At 41.2% G+C, this 22,836-nt stretch overlaps 1 protein-coding gene across 20 annotated transcripts in view; it reads left to right on the top strand.

The window, feature by feature from the left end:
• The window catches only part of ZNF521 (zinc finger protein 521), a 231,881-nt gene extending 209,396 nt beyond the window's left edge, over positions 1 to 22,485 (top strand). For all 20 annotated transcript variants that reach the window (XM_040550204.1, XM_040550195.1, XM_040550209.1 and 17 more), the window contains one exon: positions 21,661 to 22,485. In XM_040550204.1, the coding sequence (XP_040406138.1) occupies positions 21,661 to 21,690 (30 nt within the window). In that variant the 3' untranslated portion in view covers positions 21,691 to 22,485. The remainder of the gene's footprint in view (positions 1 to 21,660) is intronic.
• The last annotated feature ends 351 nt before the right edge of the window (positions 22,486 to 22,836 follow it).

Here is a 22,836-nt window from a genome sequence, read left to right as displayed (position 1 = left end):
CAAGGCAGGAGCAGCACAGAAGAGTCTCCAGAAGTTTTATGCAACTTTATGTGTGTCCCTCTCTGGATGTCCAGTTTGAAACACATTCATGCTCCAGGGTTTAGCACTGTTGAAAGTAATCTTCTAGTCTTTAGCTCTTTTCTTTAAGGGTTACATTTTCCAAAGACCTCTGCATTGTAAAATGCTCCCAAAGATCTCAGTGCTGTGAAACAGCTCTAAAAATACCCTTAACCTGAGCCTGGAGCATAGCTAAGCAAACTCTAGGCTATTGAAAAAACTAAAAGTCGTGACCAAAACCACTACTGGAAGCAGTAACAGAGCTGGGATTCAAACACTATATTCTCTTGTATGGGGGACAGCTAGAGAAAACTGCTAATTGGTCTGGACTAGAGTTGCCTCCTTGTGCCTCCTTCTGGGGACCAGCTGGGAAGGAGGCTGGTGTGGGATTAGCATCAGCAGCAGTGGCACCACAACCTCCAGGTAGGAGTTGTTTTGCCAGTGCCCCCAGGAGAGTTGAGTCTGTGTGTTGTGTAGGCCCCAATGGTAAGCCTTGCATGACAACAGGGGAGAGCATGAATAATTTATACTCTTTATACAAAAACAGGGACAAAACTTTCAAACCTGCAGGTGAAGTTACATTTTCAAGGATGTTTGCTTCACAAAGAAAAGGCCTCAAAACATTTTTAAGTGAAATTAGAGATTAGCTCTGGCATTTCTAGGTCCCCAAACTCTTAGGCTGAGGAGTGGAACAGAGATGCTGGCTTTCTAGGCCCCAAAGGCCACGAGCCAGCAGGGAATAACTTTGTCAGCTCTTCTTAAAAAGAAGCCTACCTGAAATCCAATTAACAATCAAAGCTTTAGGCCAACATTTTTAAACTCAATGGCCTATTTCTGAGAGGGTGCTGAGCACCTCCAGCTGTAGTTAAGGTCAGTGCAAGAAGCTGGTGCTGAGTACATCAGGAATCAGGTCATAAATGCCTGAAGTTAGCAACTTTAGTAAAAGCATAGGTGATGAGCAGCCACAGCCTCTTTGTAAGGTTTCAGCAAAACAGTTTTAATGCCTAAATACAGGTGCCACGTTCAGTAACGTTGGCCTTAGTCCTTAGCAGGTTGCTTTTGTCAGAGCAGATGCCTGGGAGTCAGAAGAGCTGGATTCAGTTGCAAAGTCTGGTACTAACTTGCTCCACTTAACCATGCATCCTCTATCAAGTGAGGATGATGATAACAATATGTGTGCCAGAGATAGGAATGTAATTAATGCGTATGTTTTGAGGGAACTAAATAGAGAGGCATGTATTGCAAGTATTACTAGTTTGAGTGCATTGTTTCCTGAACTCTTACAGTGCTTTCTGTTTCAAGGAAAATATATTTATGATAGTGTGCACCAGTGTGTGCACATGGGTGCATGCATGCATGTGACTTTATCAACTGCATGTTATTTCCCTAAGATAATCCATGCTTAAAAGGATGTCCCTGGAAATTCTCAACGCCCAAGCAGATAAAGTATGTTTCTATGTCAGTCAAGATTTAAATTGTTCAGGCTCATATTCTTCAGACTTGAGACTTCTTTCCCTAGAAGGGAGAATTACTTTCTTTGCAAATTTTCTGAAAAAAGCGGTCATGAGAAGAGTGACAGAGGCACCCGCGCATTAGTTCTTTAAGGACATAATTTCAAAGTGTTTCCCCTACAAGTCTTTTGCTTCAATGTCAAACAAAGGTTAAATACCAAAAAGAAAAAAGAAAAAAAAAGAATTCCTTTCCAGTGCCCCTTCCCCCCTGGGGATCCAGGGGTGTTACAGCCATATTAGGTTTTCATGCGGTGATTCTTTTCCAAATAAGAAATTTCCAGGTTTGGAGCTGGTGAGTTCACCCGCCTTTGATTGGCCTATTCAAATGTAAACACTCCCTGTGGGTAGTTTGTAAGGCCATGAATATTTATAGCACATTGCAAAGCCCACCAAGCCCCAAGCCAGAGTTTTATAGGGACCATTTTGATTTCATTAAATAGTGCTTGACAAAGATGGGCTGGTTCTTACTTGTCCCCACATTCTCCATATACTTGTAAATCTATGTGCAACACAGTCAACTTGTGAAACTTTCTGAACAGTTTCCTGTAAATAAGCAGGAAACGATGTGTTGACAAAATCTCCCATTCCCTGACAAAACATTCCTTAAATTTCTGCAGCAATTGAATCTGTCATGGTTCTGCTTTTTTTTCAGATGCTTGGACGATATTATTGATGAAATTACAGAATTAATTGACAAAGACAATGTAGCAGTTAACTGACGAGTATTACCTTTAAATAAACCATTTTCATCTTGAAAAGAAATTCAGACTTATGGGACAGTAAAAAGGCAAAGGAATTGGAAGTTAAGTATAATGTCCAGAATAAGTACTGAGCTACACCCACAATATACCCATACAAAAATAAGCAAAAATGTATATTCCTTCTCCTTCAAGGGGGATGGTCATAATCAAATGTGTATATACATGAATATATGTCCCTATTTTAGCTACTCCTTCCTGTTCATGCTTGTATGCCTGGACATATATATATATATTTCATATATATATATATATAGGTAAAATATAGGTATCTATTTTTGAAAAAAAATGAGTTACAACAAAAAAAGTTAACCCATACTTTGGATCTGTTTACATTATTGGCTGGGATGGTCAACATTAAATATATTCTGCAGAAACAGATAATAGTAAGCCTTGTGACTGCAAAGACTGTGTTATGAAAATATTAAGTGAAGTTTGTTGTCTCCAGTCTGAAAGCAGACGGAAACAATGGTAATCAGAGAGAGGATAAGCTTCACTTTCCTTTGTCTTTTAAGTGTTGAATCTGAAACATAGCAATGATGTTACATGCCAACATTAACATCAGGATTTCTGATTGTTTTAGCAAATGGAACAGCAAAATGTGCAGGAATTCAGTCCAAAGAAGCAAATCATAAGTTGCTGCAGAAAAGAAAATACACAAGAAGGCAGAAGAGGGAAAACAAAAGGCAAAGGAATAGAAGAGAAGTAGGAAGGAGGTTATGGGGCAAAGAACGAAACAAGATAGAAATAATAGTGGTTACGAGGCCAACATTTTTCTGCTGAGTGATGCTGATAATAATGATCAGACACTTGTAAAAATAAATCATGATAGTAATAAGGGGAAGTTCGGTTATTACATAAAGGCCAATTTCTAACCTCAGTCCTTGTAGAAACCCCTGTGAACATCAGGGAGTCTTGTTGTAGACTGGGGGCAGGGAAAGCAGTAAATGTATTCCCTGACCCACAAATAATCATTAGAAATGGAATTCTGCCCTTTGCAGAAAATGAGTTTTTATCATCTGTGCCCTGACCATTTCAGCCTACACCTCGTCATTAGTCAGATCAGTTGGCTAATACACCTGGAGTAAGCAGAAGAAATAAGCGCTGTGTTTGCATGTGAATGATTTCCCTGGTAGATCAGTTCAGTTCTCTTAATTGTCCATCCATTAATTTCTTGCTAATGTAGTTGATATCGATGACTGATTTTCTGTGCTAACCAGGAAGCACCACTTCTTCATTCTAGGACGCATTCCTTTCTACAACTGCCCTGCTGTTAGCTACCAGTAGCTGCCATTATATTATCTTTCATCTGGCCCAGAGCTGACAACAGATGGTCATCTCCGGGACTGCCATCAGTGTGACTTTATGAAGCATCCAGCTATGGTGTACTGAGGAGCTTCATGGCTAGTTCTGTAAATCTGCCTCCCTTCCCCCTACCCTGCTGCTGGCCCCCCTCCCTCCGTCCCCGTGAATAAGCTCCTCATTCCTGGCTCCACTCTCCACTGGTCTTGCCGATTCCCAACGAGTGATGGCACAACGCTAGCACTGAAAGCTTGCCACTCGAGATCTGCCCCATTTCCACCCATAGTGCCAGCAGAGGGTTGCAGTGAACCTTGTATACCCCAGCATCCTCACCTCTGTATGTTTTTTTGGTGCATAGGGATCAGTAGCAACAAACCTGCCACCCTCCAGCATCTGTAGTCTTAACCCTACCTTCTTCCACCACAGAGCATAGCTCAGTAGCCCCGCTTCTCCTCAAACTCAGGGATTTGGAGAGAAGGGGGATGTTCAATCTTTGTCTTTAAGGTTCTGTAAGACATGCTGCCAAACCAAGATTGAGTATGTCAAGTGTGAAGGAAGGTAGAATATCGATTAGAGACACAAAATGGAGAAAGGTATAAAATTCACAATCGTCCTGATTCCATTGACACGTTAGATCATTTGGAAAAGCAGTTTCAGCTGGGTGGCTGGTGTGCATTTTGGAGGAAGATATATTGTTTGCTCTTGACAGTTTTCTAAAGCGAGGTACTTCCAGAGCTGAACCTGTATTTTAAGAGAAATTCACATTTGTATCCTTTATTGTGATATTTGCAGCAAGTCTACAGCTCGTAACAGTCTCTGCCCTCCAGCTATAAAGGAGTAAGGCTCCATTGTTGGAGAGAGAGCAGCCTTCTGTGTGAAAGGCTGAGATGTGGTAGGCAAGATGAATAGTGCTTAAAAGCAGCGCTCACGGTGCTGTCATTTAGAACAGGAGCACTGAGGATTTAAACGAAAGTGAAAGGCATGGTAAATGAATCCTTTAAATTGGTCAAATTTTCAGCTGCCTAAAATAACAAGTTTTCTCCATTGATAGGTTTGTTGAGTAGGAGGAAAGTTGGGAGGGGATGAATTCCCCTAGGGAGGAGGTGCAGATAGTTTGTAAAAACAAGGTGTGGTCAGTGATTCATAAAGAGAGACATCCAGGAAACTCCAGTAAACAGCAAACTTGGCTCAAAAGTGGTGGTTTTCTTTCTTTTTCTTTTTCTTTTTCTTTTTTTTTTTTTCTTTTTCTTTTCTTAGAGCATCAGCATCATTAGATTGCTCCATTCCAAACATTAGTCAAAGGGACTCAGATGCAGATGGCTACACAACTGGAGCTGTTCATTACAAAACCCCGACCAGGAAGAACAGCTTTCAGGTTTAGTTTTCCTACCTGTTACCAGGGTCAGGTTTACCATGCTTTGATCAGGCTGAGGCTAAAATATGATTTTGGGTGGAAAAAGAGTGTGGTTTTGTAGGCTTTTGTGGTGCGTTTTTTTAAGTAGAGCTTCCTTTGTGTTCAAAGCTGAAATGAATGTCCTCCACCCCGTTAACAAGGGAAGAGGGAAAGAGATGATTCAGTCCTCGTGAACCAATACTGCTGAGTTACACACATTTCTACATGCAGCTTTAGTTGTTTGTCTGCATTGTTACAGCCTCATTTTGCAGCAGAATCGCTAGGCATAGGCACCGATCGTGGGTGTGTAAATCAGCTTGGGGGTACTCTGTGTCAGCGGATGCTCTGCTCCCCTCCATACTTTGTGTGTACAGATAGATGTGTGCTGTGTAATATAAAGCAACTGAGCTACTGTTAATATTAGTGGTGCATTTTGCTTTGCTTTGAGTTTGTAAAGGTGAAAGGTGACTGTGCAGGAAAATGGAACAGTATATTTGCTGTGAGACAGGCACTAAGAACTCACTCCCATGCTCAGTTATAATTCATGACTGTACTGGTGGGAAGCCCTTATCCCTCTGTGGAGTTAATGCATCTCTACTGTAGCCTGCTGAGAGCACCCTGTGTCCCCTCCCACCATCTGTGCATCCACTTGCGTGCTTTCTCTCTGTCTTTGCTGTGAGATCTCTTGGTGTTAAAACTGTCAGACTACTACTGCCTGGTAAAGGTGGCTTTATGATGTGTATTAATGTTGAATTGTCATTTAAAGGGTGAGGAGGTAAGAAAGGGATGTGTTACCGTTTGTTTTAAGCTCTCCCTTGAAAATGCTGAGAAGCAGATCGAAAGGTAAATTTGTTACTTCAGACAGCAAACAGCTTTGAACAGGGTACAGAAATTTCCACAATGTAGAGTAAGAGCTATTAATGGCATCTTTCTTCCCAATCTGGGCATATTTTGCTCTTTCTTGGTACAGTGGATCTCTGTTTTTCTGTGTCATGATTTGAACCAATGGCATTGTAAATTCAATAATATTTATTTACCTATCAGCTAGCGTAGCTGACAACAATTTTATTTTCTACAAGTTGATCTCCCCTTTTAACAGAAAAGCTCTCTTGCAGGCTGCAAGTTAATTGCTTCTATGCTACCTGAGACTTGAAATTCATGTGACCAAGTGCTATAACCTAGCACAATCTTACTTAAATAGGTAGTATACGAAGATTTTTTATTATTATTATTGCTGTAAGGCACTGTCAGAAGACCGGTGAGACTGTCTAGCTTAGAAAGAGCTGAACTCTGTTCACAGAAGCTTGAGATGATGCTTTATCAACCTGGCACTTTACTGCAAGGATAGATATTAGACTCAGAATATGGTTAAAGGACCATGTACTTGACTGTCACAGCAATATTAATTTGCAGGGTTTCGCTGAATGTAATCTTATGTAGTCTGTTGTTTGTACTCCTTTAAAACTTATAAATCAAATCCAGACCTGGAATAGCAGCATATGAACTTAACAGATGTGCTGCCATAAGGGACCTACTAGGTTATAAACTACAGAAATGATCTTTTTATATTTCAGATTCCTAGCTTATTCCAGGGAGATTCGGGAAGCACAGAAGTGAGGTGGAAGGTCGCGCGTTAGGACAGTAGCACCCACCCAGTGCTTGACGTTTGGTGTAATAGTCAGGAAACCCACATCTGATGGTTTTGTTATTCAGTCATAGCATCCTGCTGAAGTTCCAGAGCAAAAGTAGGGCAAGGATGACTTCAGTAGCTCCGTGTCCAGGTTTTCTTAGGTGAAAGATCACTTTGAGATGACACAGATGAGTAGTCAGGCTGAAATCCTAGTTGGTATTTTATTAATTTTGCACCAAGATAAATCCTGAAATTCTGACAAACTCCGTGACAGGTGAAATTCCTTCTTGCAGAATCTGCTCAGCAAGAGGCTGCTCATTTCGTTCTGTTCGGAGGCAGGCAACAGGAGGGCAGCTTTATAATCAGCCCTCAGCGGACCCCCAGCCGCCCCAGAGCCTTGGACTGATTGAATAACTCCTGGGCCTCTTCCCCTAGGCCTCCATCAGCAGGGGTCCTGTGGAAAGCAATCTCCCGCAGACTGGCACTGAAGTGAGCTTTAAACTACTATTTTCTGCTCTCCAGAGGAGCCTGGAGTACTAAAAGATAGATGGACTGCAGATATTTTATGAGAAACTGTCAGAAGAAGAGCAGAGTAAATGTTTTTTTTCTTCCTTCTTGGAGTCACATACACTACATCGCTATAGAAATTTTTCCAGATTTTTTTGCTGTTGAAGTTTGAAATTAATTGGTTGCTAACCTTAATTTGCCCCCTCCCTCTTCTTTCTCTTTCTTTTTTTTTTTCCTTCATCCTTCTTCTCCTTTTCCTTTTTTTTTTTTTTTCTTAAATATTCACTCGGAGGCCCTTTGCTTAACCACAGTTGCAGAAAATCAGTACCATTTGCACTGAAATATTTATAATGACAGAATGAAAAATTGGATTCATTTTCTGGCCTGTAGCCGAACAGTCTGCAACTTTGTGCAGCATTGTTTAGCATCTCTCATTCCTCCCTTTCACTGGGGTCGTTCTCAGACACACACGCACGCGCTGCCCAGGCTTCAGAGGAATGCTTAGCAAAACACAGAGCCATTTTTAATCTCAGCCTTGAGAAAACAACTTGTCTCTAACCTTGCCACCATCTGCGGGGGAAAGCAGAGGGGGGACGCACGGGAAGTGGGTAGACTCCCTCTTAAAGGAGGGATTATAAAGGATGACATGCAGTAATCTGCCCTGTACAGCAATGCAGCGTATGGCTGGGATGCAGCGAGTTGCCTTGGTGTCTTCCAGGAGAGGCAGGGCGGACTGAGCACCAGGCTGGACAGCAGGATCTCTCTGCTAATCCCTTTTCTGCCACTAATTCCCCTGGTGGCCTTGGGAAACTCATTTGCCCACAAAGGAAGAGGTTGTCAAAAGCTCCCTTTTGTGTGTGAACACAGACTGTGCCTGTAAAAAAATGCTGGGTGCTTCTTTGCACCTCCAGAAAACAGAGGATGCTGGAACTGCACATATTTACTTCCCTCGAAGCAATGGTGTGAAGGTGAAGTGGTTGATGTTTGCAAAGTGCTTTGAAAATGAAAGTGCGGATCCTCGGGCTCCAATTTGCATCCCCTGCCAGTATAAAAGGCACCTTTAGTCAGGCAGCCAAGGATTCCCTTAGTATGCAGCAATTCCTGTTTATTTTGCTAGCTGGTTCTGTATCACTCCCTTTTGGTCCTTGCAGGCACGTCTCAGACTCCAATGAATTCCAGGGTTTTTTAATTGATATATAAATCCCTCGGGGGCTATTACAGGCTGGCATAAGGTCAGGCAGCCTTATGAATGCTTTAATGTGCACTGAGGACTGAGCTGGCCCAAGATTTGAATGTTTAGGCCACAAGGATTTAAAAAAATATATATGGTGGTTGTATAGGAATTAGTCTGAAAATGACAAAAATTTATCAGAGAATAGTAAGTCTCTGCAGATGTTGGACTGTTCTGCAGAACTTAATAGAGAAATATATCTCAGAAAAGTGGTGAGTCCAAAATCCTTCAAAATGATTCTCTGGTGAGCTCCGTAGACTGTTTGACAACTGTGTTAGCTTCTGGAAAAGCCCTGTGGCCAAAATTTCCGTCCCTGATGCCTAAAACAAGGCATCTTGAGACCCTACTGGGCTACCCAAGTACATGGGTTGGATTCAGGGGTCAGATTCTGCAGGGTGCTGAGAATCTCCTGAAAATGTAAGCACCAGAAATTGCCTCTCAAGGTTCAAAAATGTCATCTTACCAACCTCATCCACATGTAATTTATAATATAGCATGACTGCTGATAGCAGGTACCTGTGTATAGTACTAAATCCTGATCTCTTCTCCACATCACTCAACTGAGCCCTAATTTTTTATTTGGTTTCTTCTGTTGGAGCTTCACAACATTGACTCCCTCACAGTAGTCTTAGGAGCACAGCCCGAGCAGGTGTGCCTGTAAGCAGTAGGAAGAGGCAAACATCTGCTGTAAGCATCAGTGCGGCTCGGCTGGCGCTGCACAGCATTATTTTCTGTAGTTTGTGAGCAGCGCATACTTTTTATCATTCAAAAGTTTCTTACCAACTTGCAGATTTGCCTTTTTATCGTGTTCGCAAAGATAGTTTGACAGGTCAGCCTGAAGTGATGAGCGTTCTGACACAAACTGCGTCGTGGCTCAGAAATGTTGCCTGCAGTTGTTTTACTGTAGTAGTGCTTTGATTTGAAAAGAACTTTCTACAAAGTGGTGTGTTTTAGGATATAACACACACGCCAAAAAAAAAAAAAATTCCAATATTGTGCTGCATGTATTCCATAGACTTGCTGCTTAACCCTTATAATTGCTTTCTGGTTTTCTTCTTTGTGTATGTATATGGAGAACACTACATTTTTGTAATTTTTAATAGTTACTGAGAAACAAAAAATAGCAGAAACCTGAAAGACTATGAGCTTTAATTGCAAATATTAGTATGTTTTAGAACTGGCACTTTGAAAGCAGATTACCTGACAATTTAACAACATTTTAAGGGAAAGCCAAAGCCCCAGAGCAGGCTCTTTCACATCCAGAAGTATTTCTTTGGTTGAGCTGACCAGAAGACAAGCATACCGATTTGTAAAATGCCTTAAGATGCTGAAGAGATTTGCAGGGAGAATAGAATACAGACCACAGTGAAGTGGCAGTGCAGATCTTGCTGATGCTAATGCTACAACACAGAACTGTTATTGAACTTCAGGGACTAGAAGAGTAGCCCCCAAACAAATGTTTTATCTTATTGTTGAAGACAGTAACTTTCTGGGAAAGCTGCTTCCTCTGTGGGCCTGGGTCTTTGCATTGGTTTTATTTTCCTGTTTGCAGCGCCAGTCTGTTTACTCAAGTTATTAGTTTATAAATTTTGCCAAGGTGAAGTAACTGCGAGAGCTTTAAATTAGAGTAAGTGCCACTTCTGTGTGGCAGGTTCCTCGGAGCGCTGATGGGAGAGCAGGCCTCCTGTTGCCTGCCCCTTTCCGCCTGGCCCCGCTGCTGTGGGTACTTGTTTATCGCTTTACCTTTGCATTTCTGTAAGCGTGCACTGCCGTGTGATGAATCGCCCTCTGATGAGAAGATTCTGCTTTTTTTTTTCCCTGGGATCAAGCTAATACTTCACTTTAAAGAGTTATTTTAATTAGGTGGGTTTTATTGTAATGAATTAAAATTAACTTGGAGTAGCAAATTATATGACTGCGAGGGTTATAGATTAGCCTCACCATAGCTACAGCACATCTTTTTGTAAAGGAATTAAAGTTCGGTATTTCAGACAGCTCGGCACTAAACACAGGCAGCAAATAAGTGTCGTCTCCAGTCATTTTCCCTCCTCAGCATGATCCTTTTCACTTGATCACGAGATTGCCAGGCTAAAAACCAGCCCTAACGGGCAGCAAGGGGTGCTGCGAGTGGCAGCTGCACCAGGCTGGCCTCCCCAGCAGGAGACAGCCAGGGAGGCAGGAGTGCCACAGCACCGTCAGCCAGGCCCAGGGGTGAGGGGGGCACTTCTTCGCCTGTCAGTGCGGGGTCGAGGCTGGCTCTAATGGCACGTCTGACTTGCAACGTGTCACTGGCCAGCTGTGTGACAGGACACAGGATGACCAACCTCCAAGAATGGCATTTGGGAGGAGAATACTTCTCGCCTCATGGGGAGGATGGAAAAAAAGGCATAGAAGGATGCTTCTTTGTGCAGTACTTGTTGGGAGGGAGTACTAAATGTGTGCTGTATGCCTTGGACTTACAAGGGGGTAAGACTTCGCTGTCTTGCCCCTTGTATAGGTTCTGAAAAGAGGCAAAAGTGAGAGTAAAATTCTTCCCATTTAGCTGTGGTCATATTCACACTTCTTTACACGGATGCAAATAACAACAAAACAGAATACAATAGAGAATCCAGACTTCTTTGTTTTACAACCAATAACCACAATGACAAACATAAAATTTTATTGTTCTGGTACCACATGTCAGTAAATGCTCCAGATTTATTGATTTACTGTGTATGTCCTTAAAAAATTGAGAGAAGTAGTGACTTTTTGAAGGGCACAGTAGCATTCTGGTCTCAAAATCACCTTCACAGCATGGAATCTCTTAGGCTGAAAAGGAGAGAACTTCAGTGGGGTCATTCTAGGAACAAAACATTTCTACAGAGAGTTCTTAACTGTCTATCTATGAAGGGACAAAAATGGTCCCTATTTTCTTTACAAACAAGTGTATTTGTAGTTCGTATTCATACCAAGCCTGTCACATAACCACTGCCCCAGTTCCCACTGCTCATTGTTTAAAGAGCTGTAGGAATAAGGACAATAAGATGTCCAAGCCCACTGTGTGGTCTGGCACAGTGACCAGCTGTGAAGGAAGTCAGACTGAGAGCAATGGGACCTCTGCTTATCAGCTCAGGAATCTTTGGTCGTTACCATCAAACCTGCTCGATCTGGATTTCATTACATACTGTTGTGAAGGAAAAAGATGCATCAATGTGCAAGTGAGTCTCGGTCTGACCATCAGCATTTCCAAGAGGAGGAGAGCTAGCTTTCCTTTTCTTTTCTACACATTTTAAAATTGACATACCGCAGATGAGGGGACACATTTTCACCTGTGGTTCTGATTTCTGCATCCAAAATACATACCAGTCTGCTTACATGCTCCATCTTACTTGGGTGTATGTATGCCAGATATCTACCGGGTCTGATTTTTGTTCGCAAAAGCTGGGTTTGGTGATTTGAAACCTGGGCTGGTTCGGGATTTGCTTTTAGCTGAGTGAAAGCTGTGTTAGTCACTTTGTGTTAATCCTGGGCTGATCCATAACCTCCCGTGTGCTGAGTGCTGTTGTACAAGGCAACACGCACTGGCTGGCAATGTGCAGGGAATCCGAATTCCAGGCTGTCCCTTTGTCACCTGATAAGCACAATACCCAGCATTATGTCACAAGGTAGGGAGGTGAACCGGGCGATCGATACAAGTGTGAGATGCGTCCGCCCGTATAATAAGAGTGCAGACAAGTTACAGCACTTTCCTTTCAGGCTGTGTCAAGAAAGTTGTAATTTCACTTGTAATTTTGTTCAAAGGAATTCTTGTACATGCACCTGTGGAAAACAGGGAAGGATCATTGTTTTAAAGGTTGCCCTTTGCATATAAATCACAGCTCTGTGTGCTTCCCCATCTTAATTGGGTGACCTTTTGAATCCTATGGACAAGAGCTGAAATTCTGGAGCTGCTGGTTGGTTTAAGGTTTGAAATCAATTCACTTGATCCAGCAACTACTCTGCTTCAAGACAGAGAGCCCAGAATGGGAATTTGAGAAGAAAAAGATCCACTTGGAAGTTTCCTGCTCACATGTCCTAGCAAACTGCACCGCTAACTGAACAGATGTGTGTAAAATACAGGTTCCTTTGTCACTTTAATCCCTGAAAAGACCTACCAGGATTCACTGAGTGTGAGATAAACAGGAGGAGCAAGAAACATGTAATGTTTCCAAGAGGACATTTCTGCGCAATTATCAATTTAAGCTTCCATTATTTGTCACTAATTACTGCACTGAGCTGTTAAATATTTAGCAGTAGTTTGTTTAATTGGGTTTGACCTATAAAGGAATCTGTACATAGCATAGCTTCAGTTCCAGGAGCCAGTGCCTCACTCCCAGCTAGGTAAATTTGTGTTCACATAAGATGAACACATATTGTCAGACCAAGGGCTTTTTGTGTTTGTTTGTTTGTTTGTTTGTTTGTTTTACACCTGTCTCTCTTTTCCACCGACTCGTTTGTCTTCAAGGGGTCTAAAATTAGAGCACAAAGTAGGAGTACTACTCGTGGATGTAAAATGGGAGGGAGGTCAAATCCAAACTTGTTTACGGATGTTGTAGTTCAGAAAGTACCAGCATGATAAATTAAACATAACAAAGAAAAAAAATAAAGCAGAGCAACAACTAGCCATTGAACACATCTGTTTGTAAAACACTGACCCAATCCCTGAATATCTTACTAGGCGGTGTTGCATATCAAAGCTTTTTATCCTCAGCTACTCTGCTCCACAGCAGCTGCAGACAAACCAGGATTCATTCAGCTTGCTCTTTGCCTGACCGTGTCTGACATGGTGAAGAGACTTCTGCCTGTCCCCTCTGCAGAGGGTGAGCAAGAAGCAATCAGTAGATGAGCAGTATTCATTTTGCTTTAAACTCCACAGCCCTGGCTCTGTTCATACTTGTCCCTATCTTGTAACTCCCTTGCTTTCAGTGGAGTTTCTCTTAATTTATACCAGGGTAATCGTAATCATATTCTAAAGTAATAAGACTTTTGATATATTTCTCAGAAGTGCCTCCTTTTGCATTTTTTGTTTAAGCTTTTATTCCCACTTAGTGAACAATTTTCTTATTGGGGTAGGATGCCTGTGTATTAATTTAAAACATTTACAGCATCACAAAAGCCTTGTTTTTCTACAAACAAGATGTAGGCTTGGATCCTGATTAGCAATACAGCCACTTCACAGCATAATAGAACGGAGTTTTTCCCCAGTTTTGATAAATTGCTGTGAACCCGTCCTAACTATTTCCCTCTCTCATATCACCATCATTTATAGCGGTAATTTTGCCATACATCCAAACATGCCTTTCCCAGAATGGAGAGGTTGTTGTAAGTTCCGTTGCATTTCAATAAACACCAAATAGTGTAAGGGAGGCCTGTGGAAGACTATTACCTGGCACTGTAGGTTAAAGCAGCCTTGGAGCTACTCTGATTTATGTCAGGGGCTTAACCAGGAGCCCCTGCCAACACTCATATTGAGGAAGGTGCAAGGATGGTGAACTGATACTTTTGTTCACCTCAGTTCACTTCTGGTAACAACGATGAAGGTCTTATTTGCTGTACCTAAAAATATGTCATTCTTTTCCATACAGAAAATCTGAGGTATATGTACTCTCATGTAATAATCAATCCAAAAGGGAATTGCTGGCATTTTACTACTGACTTAATGTAAGTCTCTGAAGAAAAATCGGTATCAGGTTTTGTTTGTTTGTTTTTTAGTTTCCAGTTTGCATCCCTGAGAACATACTATCCAGTTAGAGGTTTTTTTATGATTTTGTTTTCTGTGGTCCAGCTGGAAACGTTTGAGTAGAAGAACCAGAATACTGAGACTTTTCCATAGACATGATTAAGTGAACGATCTGATTAGCAGTCATGTCATTTCAGAAACATTAATATAATATCATATCAAATCACATAGCTTACGTGAACTAATTTATATGAATAACTGTAGTTCAGTGTAGACTTTCCTAAATTATCGTTGTGAACAGCGGTCAGTCATGACCTGAGATGACCGGTTAAGTGGCCATCGTGTCTGAGAACAGAGCTGGGTCTCAAAGACTGGTAAACATAAACTCACCACACATAAGTGGTATTTATGCATAGATAAGTGATATTTATGGGCACATAGTTTCTCTTGGGATTTGGCTCCTTCTTTGTTGTGGAAATAGCTCTGTTTTAGTTCAGATCAAATACTTCTTTCCTTGGGAATATCAAGTTTTGGAGATTGTGTTTTGTTAGGTCTATGCTGATGGTCAAACTGGGTCTGAATGAAACTCCACGTCTATGTTAGTGTATTTAAAAATTCATCTATACTCCTTCTGCTCTGTCAGCTGCACTGTAGTACTGAAGATGCTGGTGGCAGGCACACCTTGCCTGGAGTTTTATTTCCTCTCTAGAACTTCAAAGTCTTCATTTAGCTTCCTACCTTTGAAAAACTAGCAGACATCATCTCCTTTCCAGCTTCCTCATTCACTCAGGATAAGTGTTGAATTCTGAATATATATTCATTTTTGTCTCAGAAACAATGTAATTTCCTCAATCAGACACACTAGAAACATCTGTTAGTTCCAAGATTTCAGATATAATAATTTAATTTCTTATGGCTCATGTTTTATGAAAGGAATAAAGGGACTTGAGGGGGCAGTAATCTATGGTCACATCATCCAATGATGAGTTTCAGCTGAAGTTGCTCTTTGTATTTCATCTACATGAAAAATACAGAATTGTTTATAGACTGTAAACCATGGCTCATAGATGATTGTCAGTACAACTAAAGATTACAGCATAGAATGGATCTAGATATGTCCCTGTATCAGGGTTAAAACCTTCAGTTAATACATTTGGTGGAGGTGGACAGTGGAGGGGATTGCTCTCACTGTGGGAACACAGCTAAACCCCACCTCTAATACACATTTACCTGTATTGCAGCTGAACCCAGGAAGCCCACATGACAGAATCATCTTAATTGCATGCAATAGCAGTGGAGGGGGGCCTTAATGTTTTGAGGCATTGAAAGCAAGTTTACTGTGTTCAGGTGCTTTAAAACGGATCAGATATTCTACTGAAATCAGCTCCTGACTATGCAGCTCTGGTTTCGTGTGTGATTTGGGGCTGGCTGAGCCTCTTCCTCTCCTGGGATGAACATCAGGAAAAAAAAAAATCCTAACCCTGAGGTCTGTGAAGCTGTGAAACAGCCTCCCAAGAGGAGCATTGGAAGCTCTAATTAAAATTGGACTGGGCAAAACACTTGAAATTACACTATAGGCAGTAATGCAACATTGGCAAGGTGGGTGGAGAAAACGCCCTAATAGGTCTTTTCTGTCTTTAAATTCTGTAAATTCTTGTTCTTCTCTTTTATTATGTTATTTCACCTTTTTCTTTAATGGTGACACAGTGTCATCTAGAAAGGATTATAAGATGCTATTGTGAGCTGTGTAAGATGATGTTAAATGTCAAAAGAAAAAACAGTGATTACATGGAGAAAAGAAAGAGAAACTGTAAGCAAGGACATGAGCGTAGTGTTTGTGATCTGTAAGACAGTGGCAAATGTCTGCAATATATGTGTTTATCATTTTGACACTGCATTTCATATTCTCTGCGTATGAAGAATAACCACATTCCACCAAACCTAACACAGGTGTGGAAAAGTCATTTGCTGTAACTGTGTACATCACTCAGATTGCTAGAGAGATCTTCTATCCAAATGTTTCAAATATCCCTGAAGACTTGGACTAAATTATATCTTTTTACATCTTAATTTATAGCGTGTATTCAATCTTGGTATCTCACAAATCTAAATATCTCATCAGTTTAGACTTGGGTATAATCATATTACAGTTTACCAGGAAAGAACCCTGCCACAATACAATGGGGCTTTGACAAGAAACTGTGCACTGCAGCACTGAAACAGCACAAGTTTGAGGAAAGGGTATAAAAATCAGTCTTTACTGAGATTTTTCTTAAAGTTATAGTTACGTCTGAATAAGTTCCATTTGTTTGCTGTACCCCTGTCCCCTCCTCCCCCATGCTCCTTTCCACATGATGTAGTATTTCACGACTTCCCAATGCAGAGCTTTCTGCAGAAGAGGTCTTATATGATGGCAATCGGCTAAGTAATGAGGCTTCAGACTGAAGTTCTGGAAACCATGTTGACTCTGTGAAACTGAATTTGTGATTCGTCATTACAGCTGCACTTAAGGTTTTGCTAGGCTTGCCTTTTCCACCAGCTTTTCTTTCTCCCCCTCCAGCTCTGGAAAATCCAGCGTCCCCTTACTAGCTGCAGACAGTTTGAAAAGTACGGTACAGGGTAAGAAGTTTGGAATAAAAAGAAGGGAAGAGAAGCAGAAAATCTTGATTAGAAAGTATAATTTAATAGAACGTGTATTGAACCAAATGTATTGATTAACGTGGAAGATATAGTACTTATATCGATTCAAACTAGAGATTTAGTACTAAAAGCTGTAAGCCAAAAAGCTGGTGCAGATTGCTACAAAAGTCAGTTTAATGCTGTCCTTGAGAATGCCTTCACAAAGAAATTCTTCTAATGTTTGAGGAGTAGGTAGAATGCGGTATATGTCAGTTTGATCCCGGAGGGTTTTATTTTGTACTCTAATAGCTGTTACGAGCCTACATTATATCCAAGGAGTAATTTTCCTTAGGGGTGCCCAGCTCGCTTTGTGTCAATATTCTAGCATTTTAAGTCACGTACAGTATATGCTTCTGGGAACAGTGCAGGAGCCAGCCAGACTCATAATGGTCTGCATTCATTAATAAAGGCAGAAGCTTCTGTCCCTCTATTGCCCACTACAGGGATGCTTCCCTGGTCTTCAGGGACCCGTACAGACACATTTAAAGAAAGCTTTATTTTGAGTGGGCAGGAGATGAAATGCAGGACTTGCAGGCATTTCCTAAGTCAGCTATATGCCCGAGAACAGGGGTGACCTTAATGGGTCAGAGAAGAATGCAGGTCAAAAGACTTATTATCCAGCCTGTTGGAAACCAATTGCTTTTGTTAAAAAAATAAATAAATAAATAAAAATTGTAGTGCTTAAAGGTTGATAGTAATGTGGAGAGTTCTGTTTTACAACATGGAACTGCATTGCAGTGCAGTAGGGTTCAGGTTTGTGGGTTTTCTTTGAATGAAAAAACAAACAAACAAACAAAAAAAAAAACTAGGTGATCCATAATGTACACAGGTAAAGGATTCCAGATAAGTGATAACATGTAGGGTACCATAATTACTTAATCAGTGATGATTGATTACTCATGTTTGTGTTCTTGAACTAAGGAAAAAATAACATGCTGCTGTGGTACCGTTACCATCTGTTGAAATAATACATCTACATTTCATCTTTCTATTTCTTCACTTGTACCCCCTTTGCACTGTTTGTCTGGTACAACCGTGTCTTGCTTCATCTAGTCATAAGAAGCACAAGTCCCAGTTAAATCGAATGCAACCACAGTTCGCATTAAAGATTCTGATGGAATAGTGTCTGTGGTTATCTGTGGATATTTTTTTCTTCGTTAATTTTGATTCTTTGGGTGGGAACTTTTTACTAGCTAATACATCTCATGTTCTTTCCGAAACACAAAGACATAAAGACATACATCAAACAACCAAAAATATTACCTCTTTTGTCCCGAGCATTTCTGCAAAGAAACCTTTTTACGTTTTTTTTTGCAGAGAAGATTCTTCCACCCAGTGTTATAATGAAATCGGTGCATGTTTTCTAGTTCCTTAGCACTAACAACAAAGATATCTCAAAGCATTTTCATCTAGAAAAGTGGTGGCATATAATTTTATAACAGCTCACATAACAGTTGGGATTCTGGGTTCTGCTAATATATAGATATAGGAACACGACAAACTCATTTAAAGAGTTTATTTTTTATGAGAAATATGTTGAATTCGGGTTCTCCCAGGTAATATACCTACTTTTCAGATAATACCAAGACAGAGAAACTGGGGAGGTCAGACAGCTTTCCTGGCTGGGTCTGTGTCTAACGCAGTAACAAATGCAGTGACACACAGACCTTCTGCTTCACTGTTCCTCCATTTTGTGCATGCAAAGCTTGCATTTGTATTTGCAAACTAGGTTCTCCTCATGAAATTGTAGCTCTTGGAAATGTTAATGCAGCTATTGCTGAGGTCCAGGAAGGATTACGTTAATAAAAAATATTTTCCCTTTCCATTGCTTGAGTAGGAAATTGAAATTTTTGCTTCACAGGGAGACTACCTCATAATTAAGCAGATGTGCTTATATGCAATCAAATTTGGGGGATATTAAGTAGGGAAGCACATGATATCTCGTGTACTTCGTTAAAGATTTCTCTTTGGCAAATGGATGCACTAATTGCTCCAAACTCAGGCAAAACTATTTTGAAGTTTCCGGCAGAGGCGCATTTTGAGCTCGTGCAGTGTACTTTTAGTGAAGGGCAGCGTGCTCTCAGAACCACACAGGGGATCTTGACTGTAATTTTGTGCTCTCCCTGGGTGCCCATGCTCCCGTGTCCCTGCCGCATCCCTGCCGGCAGGGGCTCCAAATTTGGCTTTCCCCACCCGCGGGCGCTCCCACCGCCGGGGAGGCGGGGAGCTTGCCACCCGCGAGGAAGAGAGAGCGTCGCAGTCAAGATCCGCTGTGCGGATAATGGAGGAGGATTTTTGCCCTAAATTTTTAAACACAACACCCCTCATAAAAACAACAACAGTTCATAACTGGGATTAATGTTTGCAATTTTCAGTCACTTAGACATGGGGTCTCCAATAGATGGCTTTTGGTGGAGTGGAATATGGCTCTCCGTGGGGTTACAGAATTTTCTTTCTTTTCTTATCTCTCTCCTTCCATCCTTTGCCTGCTTGCCTTGTCAATGTTATGCTTCTGAAGTGCTTCCACTTGGTATGTTTTGCCACTCAGCCAAATAGGTATTTCTCCCTAGTCCCTCACATTTGGGAAGCCTTAATTACTTTGGAAAGCATGTTGTGTTTTGACTGTTTATAATAAGTACACTTGCCTTTTTGAGGCCCAAGCTGCTCAAAGGATTTCATAATGTTTGTATCCTGCCCTGCCTTGCTTTTCTCTGCAACTCTTGGTTTCTTCTATCGCCTCTTCATTGTATCAAGGGAATCCCATTTTGCACCAGGGCATGGGAGTCGGGGACACCAAGAGCTGGGGCAGGTCAGGCCTTAAGTCATGCTTTAGTTTGCCTTTCTCTCATTTGGGCCTTTTTATTTTTTAATCAAAAATGTCATTGCAGCCAGCGTTATGCCTACACATCTAAAACACCTTTCGGCTGCTCTATATGCGACTGTTTGTCCAGCCCCACACTGATCATGCACTGTTCAGGCAGTAGAAAGAAATCAAAATGGGAATGACTGACGTGCTTGCTTTCAGCAGATTAGAAACAAAAGGCATCCCCCAAATATCTCTCTGCAATGTAACAACTGGTATATGACTTCACCTGCTCGGGATCAAAGGAGAAATCAGCATTCAGGCTGCTACCCCATATTTAACCTGTCCTGTGGTTTCTAGGTACTGCAGGGTCTCCAATAAGCCCATGGTGTTATGCCATAAGTGCTGAAATAAATGGGCACAACAGGATGACAAAAGGGCCTACGGTCAGGCTTAACTCTTAATTTCCTTGCTTTTGTGGTTTCAAGTCAGAGCCCATTACCTGACACCAGCCAACATTTTAGTCTGCAGTGTATTGCCACTGCTTTACAGCATTTTGAAATGACTTTATGTGAAGGATAAGAAGCTAGATGAAATCAAGTGGTAGAGTGTATTTTTTTAACACTCTGGCCTTGGACAGTCTGGAATTCCTGCCATCAGCATTAAATCATTTTGCATTCACATCTGGAAACTGCATCTTTGAGTGTCACTGGGTCATTTTCCTTTAATCTTGAGAAGGGCACTACATTAAAAATTCCTTAGTCTTACTGTAAGATCCTTTCCTTGCCAAATGTCCCATGAACTATTGTTTGTGTGCGTGCACAGTTTAGGGAGAGAGAAAGAGAAAGGAAGGGAGAGCTATCAGACTGGTTTGCAGTCATGCTGGATTTCACATTTGTTTTGCCAAAGCTGTTTCTGTGTGCCTTTTCATGGGTGGCTCTGAAAGGTATGCTTCAGTAGATGTTCACTTCACCGAAAATGTTGACAGCCTTTGGGGAACAAGTTCATCCCGAAGTGCACTAGTCCAAAGGGATTTGAAGACAGATTAAGCTGATAAAGCAGAGAGAGGGGACAGGACGAGTTGAGACCCAACTATGGGACGTGCCATCCGTCCCATCCCCTCTGGGTCAATGACACAAGTCTGGTGCAGATTAAGCAGGGCAAAAGTAATCACTTATCAGTGGCTGTTCTGTTATTTGGAAGCAGCATTCACAGACTTCGTCCATTTTCTGAGGATCAGTTTACTTTGGAGAAGACTTAACATGCAATGGATTGGCTCCTTGCTTTTAGCTCAGTGCTTGTGTAGGATCTGAGCCAATGCAGGCATTGAAATAGCATCTCATCCCTAAAAGTGGTCGACTAGATTAGGGCAGCGGTAGAAAGGGGGAGATACGTGTGTTTGCTGCTGCATTTGTTCGCTACCCATATGGGAAAGGAGAACTGCAGGTTCCAAGGTCCATGTTGTGCCACCTCGCATAAGGCACTGCATTCACTTGAGGAAAAATATTGGTGGTTTTTGGAGACTGACGGAAGGACTGTGGCAGCCCCTCCTGTTTTCTCATCGGCCTTTGATCTCTCTGCTAGGCACAGAATGACTCGTGGCCATAATATACCGTGCTACACTATTTAGGGGGAAATAAGTTTTAATGTAATAAAATATTTGAAGTGATGCCACAGTCTAGGAAGCACTGTCCATTTAGCGTGTTTTTTGTTTGTTTGTTTGTTTGTTTGCTTTGGTTTGGTTTGGTTTGATTTATAAACAGCAAGGCCTTTTCTGCAAAATAAACGCACTTCTCATTTGCATAACATATAAACCATCAGGCATATGTAAGCAGACACCAGAACCACAGGACTGGTGTGCAGTTTCCCTGGGGCAGGTCTGCCCAAACGTACGTGGAGACAGTGTGTTTCCTTTCTGGTGACCTATGGAAAGAAAAGCGGTGTGAAACAGCTGGGGAAAACTCTTTTCTTTGAGAAAAGACACTTCTTCTGGCTGCTTTAAAGATATTTTCTTTCCAATACATTATTTTGTGTGATGTTGGTAGAAACGCCTATCCTGTGACTAAGCTGTCTCTTTTCTTTTCGTTACAGAATCATACGATGACCCAGCATAGCAGTTAGTGCAAGGCCCATCTCTTCCAGAGGATTCTTTGTGGCACAAAAAGGGAACACGTTACTCTTTGCACGAAACTTTCATTGTTAATGTATATTATTCAGAAACATTGTATTGTACCATAAAACTTGTATTATCGAAACTGTTGGATGTTCATGTGTTTGAACTTTTGAGCACCGGATAGACTTCCTGTATATAAAGTGTTGCACATGTATTATGTTGTCTGATACTAAAATGGTCTTATAAAGACAAGTGGACTTGGGCCCTATTCAAGAAGGATAAAAATAATAATAATACTGTGTGAGGGGAAAAAATAGCTTAAGAAAAAGTGTCATTTTCAAGGAGGAGGGAGAAGGTAATAGCTATGTTCCATTACAGCTCTGTTTGGCCTTCCTTTTGTTTAAACTTCGGTCTAGAAATCTCTCTCTTTTGGTATACAAACAGATGAATCCAAGACTATTTTTTATTGCTGAAGATTCTTGCAAAAAATATGAAGAGACTCTTTCTCACAGAGCAGGAACCCACAGTTGAATAAGGCCCGTATATATATTTGTAAGCCTTGCGATATGACAGATAGCATTACCATATATGCAATAGTTGTTATGTAGATTGTCAAAGAATTTTTTTTTCTGGATACCATTTGAAGCTTTGAGTGTTCAAGACTTTCCTTAATGATTTCACACAGCCAAATTCTTGAATCAGTTGAACTAACCTGTATGTTACTGTTATTAATGTTTACTCTGCGGTCTGAACCTGGAGATTACTGGAATTGTTTTCCAAAAGGAAATAAATTCAGTTTACCATTATGTGTGAGCGTGCTTGTGTCTTGTCTTTTTCCTTTGAAAGCAGCATTGTCGTTATTGCTCTTGTAGTACCTAAAGGACCACCAAGATCTGGAATCTCATTGTGTCAGGACCCGTGAAGTGGTCAGTAGCAGTAGGGCACTGCTCTCGAAGATGACCATTTAACTAAACGTACTGGTAGAAAACTAAACATACTTGCCCACTGCAAAGCAATATGTGCTTTAGGGTAATATTCACTGTTTTCCGCTTTTATTTGTTTGTCTCCTTTGGCAGTTTCAACAATTTCATGCCCGTACACTTGACATGTTGGTTGCCAGAGGAGTCACCGCACATCTTCTGTGTATAATTATT

This window comes from Cygnus olor, chromosome 2 (genome assembly GCF_009769625.2).
Source record: "Cygnus olor isolate bCygOlo1 chromosome 2, bCygOlo1.pri.v2, whole genome shotgun sequence".
Classification (NCBI taxonomy): domain Eukaryota; kingdom Metazoa; phylum Chordata; class Aves; order Anseriformes; family Anatidae; genus Cygnus; species Cygnus olor.
This window is presented reverse-complemented; position numbering and strand designations above follow the sequence as displayed.